Consider the following 25955-nt stretch of genomic DNA (forward strand, 5'->3'; position numbering starts at 1 on the left):
TGTGTTAGTTAGACAGGGCAACAGAGAGTTCACCGAGTCCAGAAGAGTCCAAGACAGCACAAAAGATCATCGGCTGCCCTCTCCCCTCCCCGATGGACATTTATTCCTCCCGCTGCCTCAGCAGAGCAGCAAACATCATCAAGGACATTTCCACCCTGGTTTCAACAGCGCTACAGGTGCATCAGCACAAAGACCCACAGACTCAAAAACAGTTTCTTCCCAAAGGCCATAACCAGCCTGAACTCACACATGCACCGATAACACATTTCCCTCTATGAACCACCACAGTGCAATACCATATTCTATGTGCAATAACCCAACTGTATATACACAACACTATTTATTACATATTTACTTTTTTACACCAGTATTTTTGTGTTAATACTGTTCATATGTATATAGCGCTGCAGAACTGTGTCAGCATGTTTGCACTGAGTAGGAGATGCTCTGTATCTCATTGTACAACTGTATAGTGACAATAAAGGCATTCTATTCTATTCTATTCTATTCTATTCTATTCTATTCTATTCTATTCTATTCTATGTGGGGAACAAGTCCAGGAAGGAGTCAGGGTCCAGCAGAGGTGTGGTTTCACATAAACACCAAGTGCAGTCAAATTATGTTAATATGATCTCAGCAAATTTAAAGTGAGGGTCATAATGAACCTCTTCAATATACAAACATGCCAAACATGGGAGGAGATGTGATTCCAGGCTCTAAGAACAAGTCTTTTAGCTACAATCATACCAAACATTAAGGCTTTCTGAAGGCATCAGAGTGCCAATGAGGTTGGGGAGCAGCTTAGCACTGCAACTATACCATCTGGCTTTACTCTTAAGTCATAAATCAGGTTATATATGTTAAACATATTTAACATATAATATAAGTTGTAATCTGGCATTCCATTGGCCCATCAGGCTTCTGATATCTCTACTTCCAAGTCCTTAACCCAAGCATCTCTGCTGTGGTATGTAGATGCTGTAAGTGTAGAAAGTGTAGTAAACTGGCTGATCAGGCCTTTGGAAGTGGGATTTTTAATCAAATAATGAGCAGGGGCTGATCCAGATGGGAGAAAGTGTTTAACAAGATTCCTGATTTGTAAGTGTTGAAATAAATGAGCAGAGGGAAGCATAAATTTAGACTGCAGCTGAGCAAATGAAGCAAAATCAAGCCAGGTGAAAGAGAAAGGTTTTGTGTTATGGGGGCAAAAAACGATAGGTCTGGAAGGCACAGAGCATCCCTAACGTGCTTTAAGATCCTAACTGAGTGACCAAGGACAAAATGTTTGCTATGAAGTTTGGTAGGTATGTTAGGTTTAGAAAACAGAATAGCATCAAGCAATGTACCAAAAATAGATTCAGCTATGTGTGCCTGTATAAAAGGCCGGAAGGACCGCATCCCTTCTGAACCGCAGGAACAGCTGAAGCATTATTCCAGAAAACCCACGTTCTGGCATTGCAAGCCCAAAAATATGCCTGAAAACTGTGAGGCCTAATCCGCCCTCTGAGGTGGGTTTCTGTAAATGTGCCTTTGCAATTCTACGTGGTTCTTGTGCCCCGATGACAGGCATCTTAACATGAGTAGTCTGCATGCATTAGCAAAATGTTAGTGTTTTATGGGCAAATGTTTTATGATTATTTGTAAAATCATAAACAAACAAAAACACATTACAGGCATTGTAGGACAAAAGTATTGTTTTCAGTCCTCATATATTTTTGATTCTGTATTTGTGAAAAACTAATATAAAATGTCAACTCTTAGCCTATATACAAGGGAAAATTATTGTTTTAGCTGCTTGCATTGCAGCCAATTGTACAACTGGGAATTTCGTACAGTGGGATTCACAGGAAGTGGAACTGTGCTCGTAAATTGGCTTTGATATGATGCCGATGACAAAACAGTTCAGCTCACAGTCACCACCATCAAAAATGATTTAAACCATCAAAATGAGCAGATACAGTTAGCAGTGTCAACCCTTTTTATTCAAACACAGACCAAACAGGGGCTACACCTACACTCAGCTTCAAAAGGAAACATCACACTCACAAAGCTTTTAGTGCTGGCAAGCATTTCGAACAAATCACGTTGTTTAAATAACACAGCGAACATCGAAGACAAAACCTTCAGAGAGTTTCAGTCAAAGATATCGTTAGATCAGAATCAGAGAGAGTTTATTGATCCCAGAGGGAAACTGAGCTCTTACGTGCAGCTTATCATACAGAGCTCAACACATTCATTAGACCTCCTGGCATAAATTTGAGCCAGCACACTCAGAAATGTATTAAGCATCAAATTCAAACAATAAAACAAATTTTTCTGTTAAGGAACGGAAGCGAATAACTGCAATTGTGCATTGTCAAAAACTTAGTTGACAATTTTAGTATTTAACATTTTTTGTTTGTTTTTGATAAAAAATATTAGTTTAAAAATTCATGGAAAAAACAAAAGTGATCAATTTCAACATTAAAAACGATTGTTTCAGTTAAAGAGCTTGTGCATACGTGTGCATTAACCATAGCAGAAATCTAAAAAGGATTTTGGTAATTGCCATTAGCCGTTAATCTACCCGTTAGCTGTGGCATACACCTCACATTGGGTGGTGGTCTAATAAACTGTTAAGCACGTATGTGTTGTCGCTACTTCAACATCCTGTAGCCTCTTCCTTTTATAGACAGAGCAAGAGAAAACGTAATGTTACTTTGGTTGTTTTAAAATGAACATTTTGTATTTATTCAGTACAACATGGACTCTGGCTTCGTTAGTCCCATACATGTGCTTTATGTAACCTCAATATTCTGACCAATCAGCTCCTTCACACGTGCAGTTCAGTTGGTGCAGACCAAGAAAAAACATGACACACTGTTGCCTGGTAGCACTGGTCCCCACTGAGATATAATGAGAGATATAAGACAGAAATGTCTGACACCACGATGGAAAGGCAGAGCTCCAACTTTAGCAGTGTGAGCTGTAGGACGCTTTGGAGCAGTAGTTTTATTATTCCACATGGCAATATGCACATCCCTGTAAACACTGACTATTATTAAGATGTACATTTATTCATGTTGTAACCAAAGACTGTGGATAAGCTGGTTAACACTACTGTCATGTTATCAACTGATTTTGATGTTTTTCTACTCCCATGTAGAAAAACAGAGAAAAAAAAGACTGGGATGCTAGGAATGCTGCAACTACGACCAGCAAGCTTAGTTAGCAGGCCGCATTCATGAACTGCAAAGTGCTACATACAGACACAGCTGCTCATTAGTGATTCAAAGCACATTAATAATATTCTCGGATTTCACTCATCAAACCTCAGTCTGTGTCACACAAACATTAAAAATGGTTCAAAAGGCACCAACAGCACAAAATCCAGGGAAAGGTCCAATTCAGAATCATCAGTTATCAGAGGTGGAGTTCCTTTATCGTTTCACTATATTTATGCCTACTTTACTTTCACAAAAATGAAACAAACTGCACTTTGGTTCAGTTGACAGGTTCCAACATAAATCAAACCTATGGGATGGTATAGTGAAGAATTATGAATGCATAAAGCTGAGAGATTCAGTGGATAAAACAAAGGTGCCTGAGATTACACCAAGGTTTATGTGTGGACCCAAACATCGTGCATTTTTATATTTCTTTGCCAAACATGACTTCATCTGTCCCAAAGTATATTCACTCATCCCACGAGCAGTTATCCAGCTTTAAAAACTGAAAGAAGCAAAGCACCTGTTTAAAGTTAGAAAAATGTCTCAGTTAAGTCTGGGAATATTTCACTCCAGTGTCCAGGTCTTTGAATGATCCACCACCTCCTGGCATCATCTTCCCAGAATCATCCTGGAGGGAGAAAATCTTCGGAATATTCACATCTTGAGGAAACATTCCTTGGCATTGCTCCAAACCTGGATTCCCTGCAGTTAGGGAGCAGAAACAAAAACATCCAGTAAACTCGAGTGCCACTTTTCCTTTGCACCTTAGCTAGCTGATGAGCGTCGTACCTTCTTGCACATGCTGATCTGCATGACAGCGTAGTTGATGAGAGCTTCCCGTAGGTCTTTGTCTTTCTGCTCCTTAAAGCGCTGCATATCCACCCAGGCCTTTTCCACATGTTCCCTGCAGTCAAAGATATGTCATCTTTAGATCTGTGTGGATCTTGAAACATTTCCAACTGCTTTTATCCATAACCTTCCCACACCAGGCAGCTTTCAACACTCACGCGCGCTCAATCGTTTTCTCCTTGACAGTCTCTTCACCCTCTGCTATCAGATCCTCCAGCAGCTTCAGCCTGGCCTCCCTCTGCTCAGGTGCTTCTTGTCCAAAAAGCTTGTTGGTCATGCCTTTAAGGGAGAATGTCCGCACGATCTGAGGAGGTGAAGGGGAGAAGGGACAACACTGAAAATGGCAGGTGTCTCCCAAAACTAGATCCTCCTCAAACTCTGAATCTTTAACATTTTAATCTTTGCTCAAGTGCAACTGAAGAGCGTCAGTATTTTCATGGATCAGGTTTCTGGCAGTTTACTACAAACTGTTCTGAATTTCAGTTCAGTTACTTGGAATGACAAGTTTCTATCAGAATGAGTGTATAATAGGCAGAGGTGGATGCTCAAAGCACAGGGACAAAGCTTTGGCTCTGTCCTCTACTGGGGATAATATGGTTCAGCAGTGGTAGCAAGCTGGCAGCCTACTGGGAGTCCACAGCTTCAGACTGGTCTACCTGGATTTACCCAGGTATACAAACTCAACGAAAAACCTGAAGTTTCCAAACTCTGTGCTTGGTCCAAAGTTAAAGACATAACACAGTCCCAAAGTAAAGCTCACCATCTTGTTCTGCCTTTAATTCACAGATTGGTAAATCACAGATCTGCAATGTGAAGGATTCTATATATGTTTCCCTATGTAGCCGTGTGTAAGTGTTAACAGGCAAGGAAAAGGAATACATGTAGAACATGAGCACAGTGTACCCCTGTAGCCAGCTCTTCACGCTGCTGCTTCTTCGAGATGAGATCCTGCGAGGCCATCTCCAGCTCAAACTGGGTCAGCTCATGTTTCCTGCACACTGCCCTGCCAGAGCAAAACACACAAGAACGCATCATGAACTACATACTGCATGTTCAAACAGGAGCCTTTGGCATTGTAGAGGAACGAAAAAGAGGAGAGATACATATGTGACAGATACTATATCTGACTCTGAGATGCGGATGCTCTTCAGCATCATGGAGAATCCACCACCACAGCATACACAGTAGAAGGCTCATTGGCCCACACAGGAGAGCCTTTTTACCTTTTTGACTCTTCCTGTTCTGACATTTGAAACATTTTAAAAATCTACACCTCAACATGTTAGAATACCATATATATAAATGTATCATTGTTTTGGCAGCACTGACTGGATTGACCCATCTTCAGAACAAAAGGAAAGTCTGAGTAAAAATCTAAGAAAGTAGGAAGGTTCCTCAGCAACTGCTTATTCCAACATCATCAGTTCAAAGATCTTCAGACCTGACTGAAATTTCCCGCTGCCCACGTGGACAAGCCAGATGCCTCCTAGAGAAACGTTCTCTGGTAAAACAAGACAAAGACTGAGCTATTTGGCCACAACGACAGGAGGTCATTGGTGAGGCTTTCAAACCTAAAACACCTCCAGCTGTAAAGAGTAGTGGTGTTAGCATCGTGCTGTGGAGCTGTGGTACTGGTACGCTGCACAAAGTAGATGGAATAATGAAGAAGGAACACCTTAAATTCTTCAACTTTATTTCCGATCAACAGCTAAATCACTGAAACGTGTGCACAACTGGATACTCCAACAATGAATCCTAACAAATACTGAAACTGGCTTTGGAATGGATAAAACAGGCTAACGAGGAGCTGCTGGAAAACCGTTCCTAAATTCCAAACTTTGAGCTCTTGCTTTAAAATATTGAAGACGGTGTCGCAGTTTGGTCTTACCTCAGAGCTTCGGCATAGAAAAGATATTCTTTCAGCTGGTCTGCATAGTGTTCCTCCTCCTCTAGGATATCATCTATTGAAGCAGCATATCTGCAACCATGTGACAAAGCACAAGATCTCACTTCAGAAGAAACACAGCTGGTAACATCTGTAGCACTATGTGGTAAACATATGTCAGGGAAACGTACGCATCCATATGATGACCCGCGCTTTGCAGTCCATCTCCCATCTCTTTTTCAATGGCACTCCACTCACTGCAGTGAATACATGGATGTGCACATAAGTATAAACAGTATGCCTCACAGCGCAACATCTGACAACACAGTACCTTAAAAATGACGTTTTCTTTCCTTTTACTTAACACAAAACAGCAGCGTTAGAAAAGTCTGTTACTCATAGATACATCTTTAGATCCATTCATTCCTAGACTGCAAACCAGCCCACACTATGTGTGACAGCTCAACAAAACCACACTATCATCCAAAAAGGCCTCTGCCACTTGGCTTCACTCAGAAATGACCACCAGGAACAAAGAAGACAAAAAAATACATGGTTCATAATTTATTAAGAAAAATAATGCACTACCTTACTATGAAACATGCGTTCTTACATATACTAAAGTAAACATCACCAGTAGCTTGTTTAGCTAAATCCCCAAATTGGCTCCAGTTTGAGGATTTGAGGACAGATGGTGCAGCTTGTAAAGCTAAAACTCAGGATTTGTATTAAAACCAACTGAGAATGAGAAATTAGGCAATGAAACTCAAACAAATTATCGATCAGTACGTTTTTCTTAGCCTTGCAGATGCATAATAACTTTCTAACTTTCTGCTTCTTAATTCAGATCAAACTGAGGTTATTGTACTCGGCCCTGAAAATCTTAGAAATATGGTATCTAAGCAGATTCTTACTCTGGATGGCATTACCTTGGCCTCCAGTAACACTGTGAGGAACCTTGGAGTCATTTTTGACCAGGACATGTCCTTCAACGCACATATTAAACAAATATGTAAGACTGCTTTCTTCCATTTGTGCAACATCTCTAAAGTTAGAAATATCCTGTCTCAGAGTGACGCTGAAAAACTAGTTCATGCATTTATTACTTCCAGGCTGGACTACTGTAATTCTTTATTATCAGGATGTCCTAAAACTCGCTGAAAAGCCTTCAGTTAATCCAAAATGCTGCAGCAAGAGTCCTGACAGGGACTAGAAAGAGAGAGCAGATTTCTCCTGTTTTGGCTTCCCTTCATTGGCTTCCTGTTAAATCCAGAATTGAATTCAAAATCCTGCTCCTCACATACAAGGTCTTAAATAATCAGGCCCCATCTTATCTTAATGACCTTGTAGTACCATATCACCCTATTAGAGCACTTCGCTCTCGCTCTGCAGGCCTACTTGTTGTTCCTAGAGTATTTAAAAGTAGAATGGGAGGCAGAGCCTTCAGTTTTCAGGCCCCTCTTCTGTGGAACCAGCTTCCAGTTTGGATTCAGGAGACAGACACTATCTCTACTTTCAAGATTAGGCTTCAAACTTTCCTTTTGCTAAAGCATATAGTTAGGGCTGGACCAGGTGACCCTGAATCCTCCCTTAGTTATGCTGCAATAGACGTGGGCTGCCGGGGATTCCCATGATGCATTGAGTTTTTCCTTCCAGTCACCTTTCTCACTCACTATGTGTTAATAGACCTCTCTGCATCGAATCATATCTGTTATTAATCTCTGTCTCTCTTCCACAGCATGTCTTTATCCTGTCTTCCTTCTCTCACCCCAACCAATCACAGCAGATGGCCCCGCCCCTCCCTGAGCCTGGTTCTGCGGGAGGTTTCTTCCTGTTAAAGGGTTTTTTCTTCCCACTGTCGCCAAAGTGCTTGCTCATAGGGGGTCATATGATTGTTGGGTTTTTCTCTGTACCTATGAAGCGCCTTGAGGTGACTTTTGTTGTGATTTGGCGCTATATAAATAAAATTGAATTGAATTGAATTGAATAATAAACTTGTCAAACCTGAAGACTCGTCCGTAGTTTCCATGAACTTTATAAACACCGTACAGTCGGTCAGCAACCCTCTACAAGAGACACACAGAAGGATGTTTGTTACCCTCAGTGTTTCTGAGTTTAAGGACGAACTTTCACTGTTACTTTTGGAGCTCAGTATAAGTGACTCATTGATTTTTAAGCAGCTGTAATCACAATGTAAATCTTTGAAAACAAGTTCATCTCATCATGTCTGAAGGCTAGATGATGATGATGTCACTGTTGTGTTTAGAACTGGCTTCTGATATTTCCAAGGGGCAAAAGATTTAGGAACACATGTTTGTGTGTGTGTGTGTGTGTGTGTGTGTGAGAGCGAGGGAAACAGGCAAAAGCGAGACTTACTGCTCGTGCTCGGAGCAGCTGAGATGTGTGAGACTGCAGCTCATCGCTGTAATGTTTCATCTCCATGAAGCATCTGAGTGATAGAAGAAGAGAGACACATTTACACAAGATTCATACTTTCATTTTGTTTGATTAGCTCCTTATGAAGAATGAGCTACAACATCGATGCAAATGACCACCAAGTGCCTAAAGCTCCTTCCATACACAAAGTGGCGTGCACTGTGGGGGCTGCTAGGTTGCACAAACAGCCTAAAACTTATCTTGCAGCTGATGATCGACCTGCACTACGTCGTGTTTTGAAGATCTTGACATGTATCACATGCACACTGCTGTCATTCTGCATTTCTATTGATCATGCGAGAGTATGTCATACCCTGCTTTACGCTCCCTGGCCAGTGGACACTGCGCTTTGCTCAATGCAATGGGAAACAATTTTTGTGTTGCATTACTCATACAAATGAATGTTATTGTGTTGTATGTGAAAATCCCTTATTGGATACTTAAAAATATTTCAGAAATCATCAAAGAACATGCAGGAAGGTCCAAACTAGTCCAAACTAGTGTGTCTGTGCACATCCACAGACACTAGTTTGCGTAGTTTAGGCTTCTGGCTGAGTGGCAGTAGAGTCTGTCTTATTTCTGTGTTGATGCTTTAAATTAAATGTTTTTACAAAAAGAAAATGGGTCTCCTATTAAAACAGTAACTTACTTATCTGGATTTCTCACTCTGAAGGTGGCACTGAGAGCCCTGAGCCTGGAATCAGCCTGCAAAAGGAGTTCCAGGAGATATTTACACTTACTGAACACTGAGAATATCTGCACAACTGTTGGTAAGAGTTCAGGAACAGATGCTCCCAAATGTCCAGTACCTTTGCCTGAAATCCTGTCTCGTACACCGCTTCTTTCCAGCCATGCTCCTGACACACACACACACACACACACACACACACACACACACACACACACACACACACACACACAGAAGAACAGGTTAGTTACACTTCAGGAGTTCATATATAAAAGATTAGTTGAATTTGCCCAGACTGCAGCACCATGTACCTCAGTGAGGAAGTAGTAGAGGATCTTGTCATTGGAGAGGACTGGATGAGAAGCCACACGAAGAAGAAAGTTCTCGAGCCCAACTCTGCGTCGCTCCACAAAGTCAGGGTCCATGTTGTCTGCAGACAGCTTGTGCCACACAAACTCTGCCTGTGTACATGAAGACAAACCATTTTCACTCGACCTATTCACATACGCATTTGGTTTTGACACTATGCTTCTGCTTACATATATAAAGAAACCCCTTATCTGAAAGATTACTCCATTCAATTCAACTCTTACTTCTCTGTTTTAGGTATGACAGAACAAACTTTTTTTTAACATTTTAACAAGACATAACATAACATGATTTTGCTAGCTCTAATGTTAGCAAACTCGATGTACTTTACTACACTGTTTGAATCTACTAATAGTTACTGAAAATGGCCAGCTACGTCATGAGATTTTCCATCACCAGTTTGCATGACTAAGAGCTCCACAGTATTTATAGTCTAAGCAAGCACGTTAGCATTAGTTAACATTAACAAGCAAGAATGAAAGATTTTGGTGAGACATGCTTCATTAAATAAATTAGCTCTAGCTACATCTGACTAATGCAGCTAGTGCTAATTTCATTGCTAATTCAGTAGCAGTTAGCTAGCTACTCTTAGCTTGCTTGACTGCTAACATTATCGCTAAAAATCCTATTTGATGCCACGTCAGTGTTTGCTTTTCTGTCCTACTGTGGAATCTGCATTGGGGTGTGTGTTGTGCTGGGAGCTATTAACTGGCTGCTAGTCATTAGTGACGTTAGTGATTCATGTGCAGGGGCAAGGCGGTCTGGAGCAAACATCACATCCTTCACAAAGAAATTACTCTACAGGCAACTTAATGTTGCATTTTGACCCATTTTAAAATTTGCCAATAAAAAGATTATTACATGACAAATCATTATATGTCAGTGTTATGATGGTATTAATCATGTGTCATGCATTGTATGAGTAATGACAAAGATTTTCAGCTCAATACTGACTAAGCCTTCAATTGCCAGAGTTCACTGGAAGCTGGAAGTGCTTACACCTGTGTTGTCATATTAGATTGTATATTTGTTAAAAGACACTTAACAAAGTCACACTGAACTCACCCTCTTCTCAGGCAGAGGGGGCACCACAATGTACGGATAGGTAACTATCAGGTAGTTCCGCAGCAGTTCAAACTCACTGTATCGCCTCCACAGACAGTCGGGGGCTGGGTTACGGCCTTCAGCGACTGCATCCATTGGCCTTTAAAGAACGAACCACAGGAGAATTTTGTTCTGTTTTTGCTGAGCCAACAGATGCAATTCATGCAACATCACAAGAGGAAATACAGATAAAGTATATACAGTGTGAAAACCTCACAGCTTAACCCACAGAACTTCCTTTTATACCAAACAGGCAAACAGCATGCTGTGCTCACCTTGTTTCAATCAGGTACACGGTGTACGTCTCCTGCATGCTCACTGCATTTTTGCCGCTCCTCTTCTCGGCCTCAGCTACGCAGATCTCCATCCTGCGCATGAGGGTCGAGCCCTCTTCCACCATCTGAGTCGACACAACAAAAGAACACATGACACTTAAACCAAGAAAGGCAGAAGTCAGTGAGAAAAGCTGAGGTAACATTAGTCAGCGAAACAACAAAGCCTCAGACCAGTATGGTGTTTTTCCTTCAACAGTTGATATGACAATGACAAATATGAATGAGTTGATACACTAAAATCTTTTGGTGTAAACTTAGTTACAAAGAGTTGGTAGGAGCAGGAAGCAAAAACAAAGAGGAAGTGAGAGCCGGAGTTAGTTTTTACACAGATATTGTCACATGTCTGAATATGCATGACTGCACGCCACCTATGACAGCTGGGTTAATGCTCCAGCCCTGAATTGGACAAATAATGAAGAAAATGGATGGATGATGGAGTGTATCCCTGACACAAGCAGACAAATTTCATTAAGTTGCTTAAATGAAAGACAAAAACGGCCTTTACGTTTTAAACAGACTCAGTGACTCTCACATAATAATTCGTGTTTGTTGACTCAGTAGTGTAAATGTTACATGAGAGCAGCTGAGAACAACTACTCTGACTGCGCTACATCCCAGGAACATGCAGAACTTCAGCCTTGGGTTTTCCTTTAGATGATCCTTCAGCTGTCTCTAACACATGCGCAGCTCGATCATCCATCAGCTCCACGCTTCTCCTTACGCTAACAGCTGTTTATATGACGCACGCGACCCGCTTTTATACCCAAATTAACATGGTAATATCCGCAAATTGAGTTAAACGCAAAAATGAACACATTACTGACCACAGTGATATGCTGACGTGTATTATCCTGCATGTGCTAGACTGTATGTAAGGAATCTAAAGCCCTGAGCTTTAGGTCAACGCTAAATGCCATGCACCGTTAAATAACGCGTAATGAGAAATAAAACCCCGAATAAATGACCAGGTTAACCGGGATAACGACAAGCTACGGCCTCACAGTGTTGTTCAAGCTGCCATCCGCTCCCGTTTGGTCTGAATCATCGTCAGTCCCCAGCGACTCTTCCCTTCCATCATCCGCCATCACCTTTCTCTCCGTGATGTTGATGTTGATCATGGCGCATGCGCAACACGTCCCTTCATCCTCGAACTCCCCCGTCCCGTGGTCGTTAGAGCCGTGCCAACCAAAAACGGGTATTTTCTGAGATTATACAGTCACACACGGATGAAAATAAGAATTGTGTGTTTAGTCAGGGAAACACCAAGCTACAAGCTAGTTTTCATCAAAATGAGTGGTCCTCAGGGAGGAGCAGGGGTGTGTCCGGAGTGAGAACTAGGGTGCCACTGACCCCTCCCACCATCACCACCAAACCTTAAATAAACACTTTGCCCTTGGCCCCCATATGCCACTTCATTTCAAAAGTCCTGTAAACAGCCCTGGATACCTTCTGGATGTTTAGTAACATCAACAAAACTACAATACTGAATCTGGAAATAAATGAATAATTTACATGGGAAGGGGTATATAAGTTGAGGAAAATGTGGAATCATTACTCAGTGAATCAACTGGTTCGGTGTTTGAAGTTTGATTTTAATGAATAGTGGAGGTTCTCTGATGCCACGTTCCATTTTAATAATATAAGGGTGAAATCTTCTGACAAGAATTAGTGGAGACTGCGTGGTCCTGAGAACTGAGACTTGGGTGGACTCCTGGACTTATCCAGGGAGTTCCAAAAGGTTGATTCTGTTCATCTGGACATTTTCAGTGGGAGAAACACTGACTGAAGTATACACTTGGATGACTGACCAAATGTTTCTCTCGCTGAGAACGTCCAGATGAACAGAATCAACCTTTTGGGATTTACCTGGATGATTGAGCATGCATCAAGATATCCAGGGAGTTGCCTTATTACAAACTATTCCTTTCTGTATGAGTAACAGCTGATATGTGAGATGTGTCATTTCTGTCAGATCTTTAGTTGTCTGCGTGTTAATGAACATACTGTCATTTTGCATGAATTCATGCGTCACTCTGGGGTTGTCTGCAGTGCATGAAACTGAATTCTAATAATGCATTGGGGCTACTAACTCACATGCAGACAGGAAATCTTGCTATGAGGGTGTCTCTGAATAAATGATAAGCTGATGGAGAGGAACCACATCATTCACAGTTAGAGTTTGCAGTCTGTGATGCTATAAAACCTGTTACAGAACCAAATCATTTTTAAATATTAAGCACTATAACACGTTAAGCAATAGTGACTCTGTAGCAACATAAAGACAGAAACATGAACGTTGCTCTGTGTGCAAACCTTAAATGTGCATTCTGTCTAATTGGCACCAAAGGGTAAGTCCTCTGGCTGCAAACAGAAGCCTGATTGTTTTTGAACAGGGGTATGGAAATTAGAGCAAATTTCCTCCAATGGAGGTCCAAAAAATAAGTTGCACATGCATTATAATTCAATGCAATATATTTTACAGTAGCCTAAGAATTGAACCAGTGTCTGCACATGGTAAACAACTGGCTGTCAAATAAAGCAAGTTACAGTTCAAGAGTATTTGAATAGGGGTTTTCCATTTTCACACGTGCTCTGAATAAAGGATTTGATTGGCTTAGTAAGGTCACGTGGGAGGAGTTGCAAGGCAAGAAGTCTGTGTGTTTCCTGTGTACATACATTTATGGTAAAGGAAAAGGCTGCATGGATTAAAATAAGGTAATCAGAGTAAAGTTAAACCGGTCTGTCAAAATAAAAGTAGTAATCGGAAAAGGTCTGGATCTGTAAAAAGCAGCGTCTGTCTGCGTCCAGATTTGGACCTCAGAGGAAGTAACTACTGGTGAAATAGGACATATAAGTATATAAGAAAAATGACCTTTCACCTCAAATGATCTATGACCTCAGCAAACACTTTCCTGATGAGTTTAGGATCTTAATCTTAATAGTTTCAGGTCATAGTGAATATAACATGAACTATTTTTATTGTTTCCATTGGAGTCAGAAATGAATCAGATTTGCTTTAGGGCGTGTCATGTCACTATGTGAGTGTTGTTTTTTCTGTGAAAATTACAAAGATAAAGTTTGCCTTAATAATAGTGGAAAACAGGAGAAGAAAATAAAAATAGTCAACAAACTCAGGAACATCAAGAAATATTCTGAATCAAATGGGGTCTGGAGCTGAAAGGTGTTCTTCACCTGGAGAAAGAGGAGAGCAGGTTTTTCCATGTTCTGCATGAAGAATGAAGAGGTTTGTTTCAAAACTATATCAGCCATCCAGTCAAAATCACAGCATTACAGGAACTCTCCGTGTTTGACTTTATATATAGAAGTTGCATATTTTTGTTGTTTTGTGGTCATATTTTAGTCACACTCGCAGGTGTCTGCTCTACATACACACTTGAATTATGGACTGCTCCTGAGATTGTAATCCTTCTGGGACTTTCTCCCTTTGTTGCGGATGACTTCTGAAGTTCTCTTGTGCCATGATGAAGCCTGGTGTTTCATTACCTCGTGTGCACTGCCACCAGGAACCATCTGTTTACATTTGCAACTACTCGATGCTGTTTTTTCTTTCAATGTAAAGATTGGTGGTCTCACACACACACACACACACACACACACACACACACACACACACAAAACACAGGAATCAATTATCAATTGTTTAATCTTGAAATATCACAGTGCTTTAACATAACTTTACATTTGCGGGAAACAAAAAATATTTCAGGATCTGACCACGTAACTACCAGCAAATCTCTGGGAAATGGCATATTGAGTTGATTTTTTAAACTTAAAAGAAGGGAATTAAAACAAGCCTGTTTTCAATTTTGGACTTAATTTTGTAGTTTTAAAAGTTTGTAAAGTTTTGTGGTATACTGGAGCATGTCTTCGTCCATGCTGAAACTGTGGGTTTGTCCTATAAAAATGGCACGTATTGGCTCCAGCATGGTTGGTGCTGCTACATAGGACTTTGCAGATGCAAACAACTTGACATTGCTGTTATAGTTTAAAAATATACACGTACTGTTTAATAACTGGAACATAGGCCACTCTTGTTTGTGGTTCTGTTGGTCCTTTTGCTGGAATTACAGACTTCATAGTGCACAAAGAAATTCTTTGTACTGCAGATTAAGTGGGCTGTGGTCATTCCCTTTTCAGTTGACCCCTTCCTTTCAGCCAATCAGCATTCAGTCTATGCACTGCATTATTGGCCAGAGGCAATGGGCTGATGTGACTTGTACCACTGATTGCATTCCCCTTTGCCTAGCTGGCCCAGGACCAGAACCAGCCTTTAACCTGAAAATGTCAGCTTCAGTGCATTTTCTCTAGCAGAAACATTTTTCATCAGTTTTCAGTGGCCGACTAGTAATTTGGGCATGGGTCATTGCTACTGCACAAAACGGCATCGGCTGCCTTCTTCCCTCCCTTGAACATATCTACAGACACCGCTGCCAAAACAGAACCACTAACATTCTCAGACACTCATCACATCCAGGTCATCATCAGCTTAGAAGAGTCGCCTGACGGTAAGCGGCCACCAAATAATAGACAACCAGTCTCAGGAACAGCTTTTTACCCCAGACCCATCATCACACATAACTCTGCCCATTAATGTGAAATAGCCTCTCCTTATGCAGTACTGATGAAGAGTTACCTATTTTGGTATTTTAAATGTGTTCCAATTAAGTGAACAACTTGGTTTTACTCACAAATCCTGGAAAGATCACCTGGATTAATGCTAAGGACTGTTGTACCAAGATTTGTAATATCAGAGCCATAGACTTACAGATAAATAAAACAGATTTCAGGTGTAAACCTTAAACTTGCATTCTCCTTAAAGGCCACCACAGGCTGACTCCTGTTGTTACAAAAAGTCTCTTTTTAGTAAAACAGCTTTCAGCTATGACCTAAAAAAAGACTCCTGATGACTTTGCGGTCTCAGTCCCTAGTTTCACGTTATATTGAATATAATCAGTCACTCTGGAATTTTAATCGCACTGAGAACCAAAGGACACCTTCACATGGTAGCCCCGCCTTCTCTGGTACCCGTTTTACTCTGTGGAGCATTATTTAGAAAATTTAAATCATTATATACTGAAAAAAACCTTTAAATTAGTGATTGGGACCACAAACCTTGGAGATATCACTCAACGGTACAAGTCCATCAGCGTGGTGAAATGGCCAAAGAGTCAATATTTGAAGGGAAAGAAAGAAGCTGTGATTAAATGCACCAGGATGGTTCCTATGTTTGCATATTTTAAACTTAAAAATAGTTAGGGAAGTAGATAGATATCATACTGTGCTGCGCACTGATTTAGGTCATAAAACACATCACAGAAGTACAATACTCTTTGCACTGGATGGAGTGTTCAGAGTCAGTGTAAAAAACAGATACACACCAGTGATTATTGGCTAAAATTTCTACCATCCAACAATCCATCCTTGTCTCAACAAGACAGCTGACATTAGACCGTGTTTCTGTTAAAGTTCAGGTCCTGGAGCATCTGACCGTTGTGAACGCTCTAAGGTTCATCTTGGATGCCAACAAAGAAGCAGACATCCTGTGGTGAGGAGGGATCGATGGCTGGATGTCTCTGATGAGACGAGGAGAAGGTAGATTTGGGGATTTCCCAGTAGTTGCTGTGGAGCTCGACAGAGGAAAGAGCAGGTGGGATATCTTTCTGACTGGACTCACACTCCGAAGATAGCGGTGGAACACTCAGGCATTTCCTCAGGCAGGGCTCACTGTACAAAAAGCAATAAAAACAAGATTCATGTATAGAAGTAAGACGTGATCTGGACTCCACAATGAGAATAATGAAAACGGAAAAAAATGAAGATATTTTTCCAGCTTCAGGATTATTGGAAAGAGGATATGTCTGAAGGCGTCTGAGGCTAAACCTCTATTGTTTGTTTGAAAATGACTCTGTATGCCATATTTTCTGTCACCTCATAGCGCTGGCTTGTTCCCCTTTCCAGGCCTGTCGGTACACATCACCTGCCACCTCAAACAGCCAACGGACATCAGCGGGCACCTCTGGGATCCACTCTACAAACCTGGTCCAAAGCAAAGTGGTAATGGTCACAGATTTGACACCAGCTTATTTTAAGATCAAAACTCATTTGGTCAAAAGTGACATGCCGTTATTGATGCGACCTCTGTCTTACCTCTGGGCCACTGAGTATGCTGACTGTACAGGAAGTGTGTATGGCATGAGCATGTAGGAGGCCACCCTTACTGGCAGCATCCCAGATACCCTGCCATACAGTCCGGATCTCTCTTGGCAGGCCTCACAGAACACTGACAGCCACATACAGAATAGGACGCAGTTATTTAAACAACATTTTAAAGAAGAATTCTGAATCTGTGCTTGTTCTGGAATCATACCATACCTTTCTTGATTGAAGTAGGCAGACTAATGTGTTCATCCAGCCTACAGTGCTGTTTACGAAGTAGTCGGAGCCTTCGGAGCACCCACTCCTTGGTTGTTTCAGTATTGTTGCAGCAGCTGATCGAGCTCTCTGGTAGGGAAGGGCCAGCAGTGGGACACTCCAGTGCAAGCAGGTCTGGTACCAAAAAACACCACATAGGTAACACAGTCCAAATGTCAAACTAGAGGCTGTTAGGAAAGTGTGTAAATTGTAGAATCACCAAAGCAACCAAGCAATAGAGGACTCACTGTTCTCTTCAAGAAAGCGTAGAGCATCTTTATAACCGCTCTGACACATCTCAGCCAGCACCTGTGGACAGGGAGGCAGAAAATATATATTCTACAGCCCCAATTCAAGAAACATTGGAAAGCTATATAAATGTTGCTGACCTAATAAAGCCGCAATTCATTCATGGAAAAAAGTTAAATATTTACAATAAGACATTTTACTTCTTCATGAAAAATATCATCTTAGATATATCAAGATCCACCCTTCACCAATTTGCATGTTCTCCCCATGTCTGCATGGGTTCTCTCCTAGTTCTCTAGCTTCCCCATCTCCATGAGGTTAGTGGGGTTAGGTTAATCAGTGGTTCTAAATTGGCCCTAAGTGTGAATGTGAGGGTGAAATGTTGTCTGCCTCTCTCTTATATCATTTAGGATATGCTCCAGCCCCCCGGGACCATGAATAGGATAAGAAAAAGAGGATGGATGGATTTGAAGGTATAAAAAAGCAAGGATGGTACAACAAAGGGTGGAAAAGTAAGTGGTACTAAAGTGAAGTAATCAGGTTGATCAACAACAGGTCAGTAAGTGATTTGGTATAAAAAACAGGATCTTAGAGAGGCAGAGTTTAAGAAAGTAAAGATGGGCAGAGGTTCACTAATGTGCAAAAAATGTTTCTACAAATTATGGCAATACCAATCTGAGCACACGCAAAAAGAACTAGTCCATGGAACAATCTCATGAAGGTGGACACACCAAGATATTAACTTTTAAGATTGTTGGAATCGTAATACTATAATATTGAAACAATCTCCCTAAAAAAGTCAAATACTTCCTAACATATAGTTTAGCACTGTTAAAATTGTTATTGTTATGCTTTACAGTGTTTTGGCAAGTGAAAGGTACAGAGTCATGTCATCAGGTCTGCTGTTAGTTTGTTTTACTGCGTAATAGCTTCAATACAAGCAAACTGTGACATTGTTAGGAGATGCTCATTTCATTGGCTGGAATGGTCAGGCCACAGGAGACACATATTTGCCAAGCACGCATGTTTGTATTAAGGTCTCACTGTGTTCAGGCATGTAATGTGTGGACTTGTTTTTCAGGTGAAGTGATATAGTGATATCATTCCAGGAAAAAACACACATCCCCCAGACACAGATAAGTGAGCTCATTGACAAAATCATAGGACCCAGATAAGGTATGCATACACACACGAGAAGGGGGTGAGGCTATATAGCAATGATACAGCAAATAGATGTACTCCAACAAGGTCAAAGGTCACCTTATCTTAGAGGTTAACTGACAGTCATCACAGTGGCAGGAAATAACAGGAGGAAACTTGGCTTCGATTTGAATAATAACAATTACATTTAGTGGCTGCAAGCTAAACCATTCAGTAATCTGCTGCAACATCAATGTATGGAATTACTTTAAATCATCCTGGTGATCCACGAGAAACCAAATCTGCTAATTTTGGGGAATCTGTTCAGGGGATATTAATTTAACAGATGTTTTAAAATTCAGGTTAATGTTGCATTTAGCACCATAGGACCTCTCTGGCACAAACATCAGGAAATCAACTATAGAGTCTGGATAGTGTTCACTTGATTCACTTAGAACTACTGTAATTAAAATGAAAGATAGCGTACAACACCACTTTGACTTCTGCTGCACAGCAGTCACTGTGACAACAGTTAGTAGGTAAATGTTACAATATACAAGCACAGAAAGTCACTACATTTTAGATATATGACAAATAATTTTTAAAGATTCTCTTAGGTAACGCAAAAAAGCACAAAATCAGACAATAGGTTGTCTGAGGTACCGCTGAGCTTCTAATGACTTTGCACCACATTTTCTTGCAGATATAGAGTTATAAGGTGGACTTTTATTATTTCTGTCTAGTTGTTGTCGATTTTTCTCATTGTTTATCCGAAGCTTAACACTTGTCATCCCGTTATATTAACGCTGTCTATTAACTGTCAGCAGAGCTAATTAGCTGCCAAGCTCCCACACTAATTTTGTCAGTTTATTACCAACCATAGCTGCTAGCTGTTACCTTAATCATAACTTCACAGACAGCTGATTCTGCTATCGGGTAATTTTTGCGATCTGAGTGCTGCTTCTGATACTATTTCTCACTCAATTCTCCTCAGTAGGCTAGCCTCCATCGGTCTCTCCCATATCCCACTAGCCTGGTTTAAATCATACTTGTCTGATTGCACTCAGTTTATTCGACTTAAATCCTTTACTTCTCAGTCCTTTCCTCTGGTTGCAGGCGTGCCCCAGGGATCTGTCCTGGGGCCCCTTCTTTTCATTATCTACCTTCTTCCGCTTGGACACATTTTTCGTAAATACAGTATTCAGTTTCACTGTTATGCTGATGACACCCAGCTTTATTTGTCCAGTAAACCTGATTCTGCTCTCCCCCCCGTCCTCCCTCACCCTCTGTTTAGCCGAACTAAATTCATAGTTCTCTTCTAATTTTCTCAAACTCAATGGTAACAAATCTGAGCTTCTCCTGGTCGGCACTAAACAAACACCATCCAGAACTAATAGCTTTTCTATTACAATCAATAACTAGCTGGTCTCCGTTTCCCCATGTGTGAAAAGTCTGGGTGTCATCCTTAATGGTACTCTATCTTTTAACTCACACATCAATAACATCACTCAGTCTGCATATTTCCAACTCTGTAACATTAATCGTCTCCGTCCTTTTCTCTCCCCACATGCCACTGCCATTCTTGTTCATAGCCTGGTCACTTCCCAGATCGATTACTGCAACTCTCTCCTATTTGGTGTTGTTCAAAAATATATCCATAAGCTTCAACGTGTCCAGAACTCTGCTGCTCGTATTATCACCAGGACCCCTTCTATGCACCGCATCACCCCTGCTCTGCAGCAGCTGCCGCATCAATTTCAAGATACTTTAGTACACATTCAAGGCTATCCATCATCTCTCGCCTTCATACCTCTCTGACCTGGTTCAGATCACCATTCCTTCTCGGTGTCTCAGATCCTCCTCCTCTCTTTCTCTTTCCATCCCTTACCCCCGGCTGGCCACCGTGGGGCGCAGGCCTTTCTGCTGCTCTGCCCCCCGTCTTTGGAACTCCTTCCTCCTGAGATAAGAAACATCACTTCCTCCCTCTTTTTAAGTCCAGACTCAAAACTCACCTATTCACATTAGCCTATTCCACATAAACTTTTCCATCAAACAACTGGCTGATTTACTGCTTTGTTATTTTAGATTTTCAACTTTAAAAAGTTGAAAATCTAAAATAGGGTCTCCCTCCTTTTCCTGGTGGGATTGGCACATGCATGTCGCCGACTGGCCTCAGTCTAATGTTTTTGCCTCGTTTAGTTGACTAAGAAATGGGTCACCAGGAACATCCACGCCATGAGCAAAAGTAGAATGTCACTATAAAGCTGTGTCTGCACAGGAAGTGTGACCACAGTGGAATCCAGAGACCATTGAAAGTCTTCAAGTGACTATGGGAGAAATAACTTGCAGAGACACAAAGTAGGCTGAAACTGAGATAAACTATTCTCTACTTAAAAACATGTGACTGAAGCGACTATCAGTGAGAGTGCAAGATACTGCTGATTGACATATGACCTGGTAGTAAATACACTACATGGCCTACACAACCAAAGCCTGGAATGTCTGCAAGAAACTGGCCATCAGCTACAACGCAATGCACAACGAGTACATCGCCTCCAGTGTGGATGTAACTAGTGCTGCACAGGTACCTACCTTGGGTTCTGGTGGAAAGAGAGCCCTGCTGAGGCGGTACATGTTGCCCATGTTCATCTGGATGCTGGTGTTGGTGAAACGCAGCTCATGAAAGCTGGTGGACTTATCCCGTGGACAGATGTCACTTTCGCCAGAGAAAGGAGAGATGGTGATGGTGTTCTTCAGCTCTGACTGTGGCAGGTTATCACTGATCCCACCGTCTACGTAACGCTGAACACACATAGACAGTTACCAATATACCTGCACTAAACACATCACTCTTGGTTGTCATTTATAGAACAGGCCACGATGAAACACAAGGAAACTATTCTTTTCTGCTACACCCTGATAACTGGGCCAAATTACAAACTTTTTTGGTATGCACATTTTGATCCACTGTTTAATTTTTCCTGTGACTGCTCTCACCTACCATCACACAGGACACTTACAATTTTAAAACCCAGGCTTCACATTTGACACAATTTTAGCTTTACCCAGTTTTTATGTAATGAAATGTTCTGATTCCATTTCATTCTCTCGACCAATGGAATACGAAAGCAGGGCTTTCTAATTTAAAGCACTTAAAGGAATTAAAATCCTTTTAAGTGCCATTAGTAAAATGTCATTCAGCCTGCTAGATGTTAGCAACAGAGAATGCAGCCTCTGTGTTAGGAATGTGAAGCGTGATGGAAAGTAGGTCAGTAAGGGAACAGTTGACTGTGCACACAGAGTAAAAACATGTTGTTCTTTTTAAAGCTATATAAATGAATCTTTGCTACATGAGTGTATTTAATTAACTTAAATATAGTATAATTACTATTTTATTTCCTTAATAGTACTAGCTAAAGGTTTTAAAGGTTTTAGCACTTTATTTGTTTCTTTAGTATTTGGAGACATCTGACTGTGGCAGAACCTCATGGCCAAACATATCAGGCAAAGTGAAAAAAAGAACTTTATTAGAAACCTACACCTAATGTTAGACTTCTGTCTGCATGTGCATATGCAATCAGCCACACAACAAACATTTCAGTGAAATCACACATTAGCTTACTGAGCTGTACTCCTTTCTCTGTGTTCACACTGAACTTCAGCACCAAGTTTCAGACAACAACGTCTATTCAGGGTGAAAAGAAACCAGGTGTCCTGTTTTGTTGTTTGGATGGAGTACAAATCTTTTACGGTATTAACTGCATTTGATTTTATACATTATAAATCCTGTATTCATTTACACCACTGAAGTTGGGCCCCTATTCATTTTCTATGTATTTGGTGATTTTTGTCACTGTGTTTATCTTTGATTACAAAGCTTTTAGATTTTGTTATCACACTGACATGTCAGCTGCTTCAATTGTCAATAAGAATTTAAATAAACTTTAACTGACACAAAATTGCACTAATTTATTTGGGCTTTTCAATATTATTTCTGTTTTTTTTCTGTTTTCTTTGAGTCTTTCATTCCCTTTTGTAATTCAAAGTAGCATCTTCTTATTATTAGCTCCACCCTGTCCGCTAAAAATGGCATTTCTATAACATCAAACAGTGTTTGTTGTTGGACTCTTTTCATTTTTAATAAATGAAACCTGTATGAACTGTAAGTGTAACTGACAATTGACATTCTCTGATAGCAGAAACTGAAATGTTCTGATTATCACTAAAATATAAAAATGTGGTGGAGCTCAGTGATAGTGGCATTTCAGTAGCCACGCTGTCATTTTTACTACACCCATATCAACTGAACTTCAGTATAACTCTGAAAGGCGACATCAGCACTAACAACAGTCAAGTTTCTTTTTAGTTTCACTTGTAGTTTTAGTTTTTCTTCTGGATGACGTGTGTAGGTGCAAATTTAAAAAGTTCAGAACAGGCATTTTACTGTAAACGTAACTCCTACAGTCATCTCACTCTAAATTAACACACTGTATGTTGTAAGTCCCAGCAAAGCCTGTGTTTCCTCAGACAAGTGAAGAGCCAAAAGGGAAAAGTCAAAGTAAGTCGCTGAAAGTGTAATATCATTCAGATGCTGACTCCAAAGGAGTCTGACTCTAAACTCTGCCATTCAAAAAGCACTGACTGTTCTCAATACATGTTACGTCAGCACATTCGGCTAAGTCAGTGAAAATCACTCTTTCTTTTGAAAATATTAATTACCTAATTATTAAACCCAAGGCTTCAGAATGTAAGTCAACAAACCAACAGCTGCTACATTCATTTCTCTATATGGAAATAGTCATATTAATTATGTAATTAGTGTTACCATAGTTGCAATTTGCCAGATATCTCCATTATTTTTAGGATAATCCAGTCAACACACTTAATGTTTGTGTATTTGTTAGGCAATTTCAAGGAAATTGGGTTGAATTCTAGAAGATGTTACAATTCTTTATGTTATCAGGTTTATTATTTTTATCTGCTGTGACTATGATGAACTCCACTTTTATGATTTTGCTATTATATTATTATATAACTGGATCTAAATCCAGTTCTGATTGTCTTAATTATAATTGTGGTAATAGGAGATAGAAAGTTGATCTGATTATTGGATGAGATTGCTGCCAAAGTCCAAGAGCTGCTGATAAGTCACAGTAAAGCAAACAGCTATATGCTGGGACCTGCAGCTTCTTTATCACTGCTCAGATTGACTACTTGTGTAGGAACACAAAGCCATCCCACAGTCTGTACTCTGTATATTAAATGCGTATTTTCCTTCTTCATTTTTAATGCTTAAAAAAATCTACAATCAAATGTGATTATACAAGACGACCCAGTTTTTTATGCTCAGAGGATTTCACTCTTTTGCATCCACTCAATGCTTTTCAACTTTGCTTATTGCTACATTTTTTCTTCACTCAAGCTTCCTTCTTCTTTTTCTGTTTTTTTAGTCACATGTGTGCTTCTGCTTCCCCAAAGCAGAAACACGCATACATACATGTAAAGAAGCAAACCTACCACTCCTTTGAAGCATGGAGGGATCAGTCCACAGTAGATGGGGATAAAACAGCTGCAGATGAGCGCCTGTGGATAGAGCATGAGGTTAAAGTAGAGAACACCCACCCCCTGTTATGTGGAATATATCCACCACCTCTTTCTCCTCACCTGAATGAGCTCATCTTTGGAGTCAAACTCTGACACGAGCACATTCTCCCCATCAGACACTCTGGTCAGAGAGACGCACAGTCGCTCTGAGGCCAGGGTGTGCGCGTCAGAGGGCAGGTTACGATTCAGGCCAGACCTTAACACCTTAATCAGGTTGAAAGTTGGATGAAGAGGGCCCAGGTTTCTCTTTCTGGCCTCCTTAGCCACCTCAATCACATCTTCACAGCATTTAGCTGGGAATGAAAACACGCCAATTAAGCCTGTATCAGTATTGTCTGACGCTATTGATGATAACCTGGGCGTCAGTCTAGGTTTACAGATGAAATCAGTCCGTAATGATTGCTTCATCATGAGAAAGAAAGTGAAAGGGTGCCTCGAACTCAAGCACAGTCATGTTGTGGTATGAGACAGTCCTATTTGAACACAACCTATACATATATACATGTATATCAATGAAAGACATTCTCTGCCTGCTCTGTATAAGCATTGCACATATATGAATTGCTATGTCAAGTTTGCAGTACTACTGGTCTCAAGTGACTGACAAGTAAGATCTAACCTTGAACAGAAATTAGCTACTAGACTATTACACTTTTAATTGTGCTTAAGAGTGAATTTACAGTACACTTAATGTGGAACATGTGGAACTGCCCCAATGATCCAGTCTAATAGCTTTATACTCTATAAGGTTATTTATTTTTTTTATGATGGGGGCTTCATGTGATTGTTTTGATCTTCTCTCTCTCCCTTTTTTGGGGTTTCTGCTGTAGAAATCTGAAAGGTGCCTTAGATATAAACGTTTATTATTACTTTATTAATAAAAACACCGACTTTATATATTTGCATGCTAACATGTTAATGGTTTTCACTATAAGTAGCCTATGTTTTAAACAACGTTTCATATATACAAATATTTTAAAGTATATTTACAATGTATACAACTTTCTGCTAACTTTAAGGTTCCTGTTGTTTATGAAATCGACCTAAATCTCTCAAAACTCTTGTCAAGTGCAACTTTCTTTACGCCTGCTAACTCTACAGAAGCCTGCTATGTACAGACATGCTGAACCCATATTTATACATATCGCCAGCAGCCTATCAAATCATATTCGGTAATGAATATCATTTTACGTGTTTATTATTATTCAGGCTTCCGAGCCCCAGCATTGTATCTTACCTATGGGTGCCTCGCTGGCGAGCATCGAGGCGGTCAGCGCACCGGCCGAAGCCCCATACAGCTTAGTGGCCTCTTTGATAAGGTACGGAGCTTTCTCCAGCAGACAGCTGGCTACTCCGATATGATAAATGCCCAGGAACCCGCAACCAGCGAAGGACAGGTTCCAGCCACGGCTTAAGTCGAACATAGCGGGGCATTCCCTCGCTGGGGTGTTCTGACAGGTAACGAAGACGGAGCAGGACACCAAGCTGTCAAGCCTGTCACCGCCGCGCGGCCAGAAGGAACGCACGCAACAAGTCAACAACCAGCTATAAAAACAAACTGTGGTGCGTTCAATGACTGTCAGAAAACGCAATATTCACCGAATCAACGCCACTATGTTCCACTTATCGATTTATTTGTAATATATATACATATG

General features: G+C 40.7%; 2 protein-coding genes across 4 annotated transcripts; both read right to left on the bottom strand.

Moving 5' to 3' along the window:
* Positions 1-1960: 1960 nt before the first annotated feature.
* On the bottom strand, positions 1961-12133 carry LOC116316266 (sorting nexin-4-like). 3 transcript variants are annotated; one of them, XM_031734795.2, is made up of 14 exons: positions 11877-12127; positions 10816-10940; positions 10502-10640; positions 9379-9528; positions 9189-9236; positions 9029-9084; positions 8320-8392; positions 7948-8009; positions 6135-6200; positions 5947-6036; positions 4962-5061; positions 4217-4362; positions 3999-4113; positions 1961-3911 (listed from the first exon to the last, which is right to left on the bottom strand). In XM_031734795.2, the coding sequence occupies exons 1-14, from the start codon at positions 11991-11993 to the stop codon at positions 3864-3866; spliced, it is 1335 nt and encodes a 444-aa protein (XP_031590655.1). In that variant the 5' UTR covers positions 11994-12127; the 3' UTR covers positions 1961-3863. The 3 variants fall into 3 exon arrangements, with proteins under 3 accessions (XP_031590655.1, XP_039457424.1, XP_039457425.1); XM_039601490.1 differs by having other exon boundaries at positions 3864-3911; positions 11964-12133; XM_039601491.1 differs by lacking the exon at positions 11877-12127 and adding an exon at positions 11047-11848 and having other exon boundaries at positions 3864-3911.
* Positions 12134-14521: 2388 nt separating this feature from the next.
* Positions 14522-25851, bottom strand: pnpla3 (patatin-like phospholipase domain containing 3). Its single transcript, XM_031734806.2, has 9 exons — positions 25538-25851; positions 24361-24593; positions 24214-24279; positions 21289-21498; positions 17556-17616; positions 17269-17442; positions 17044-17176; positions 16825-16932; positions 14522-16620 (listed from the first exon to the last, which is right to left on the bottom strand). The coding sequence occupies exons 1-9, from the start codon at positions 25722-25724 to the stop codon at positions 16398-16400; spliced, it is 1395 nt and encodes a 464-aa protein (XP_031590666.1). The 5' UTR covers positions 25725-25851; the 3' UTR covers positions 14522-16397.
* Positions 25852-25955: the final 104 nt, after the last annotated feature.

This window comes from Oreochromis aureus, linkage group 17, assembly GCF_013358895.1.
Source record: "Oreochromis aureus strain Israel breed Guangdong linkage group 17, ZZ_aureus, whole genome shotgun sequence".
In the NCBI taxonomy this organism is placed as follows: Eukaryota; Metazoa; Chordata; class Actinopteri; order Cichliformes; family Cichlidae; genus Oreochromis; species Oreochromis aureus.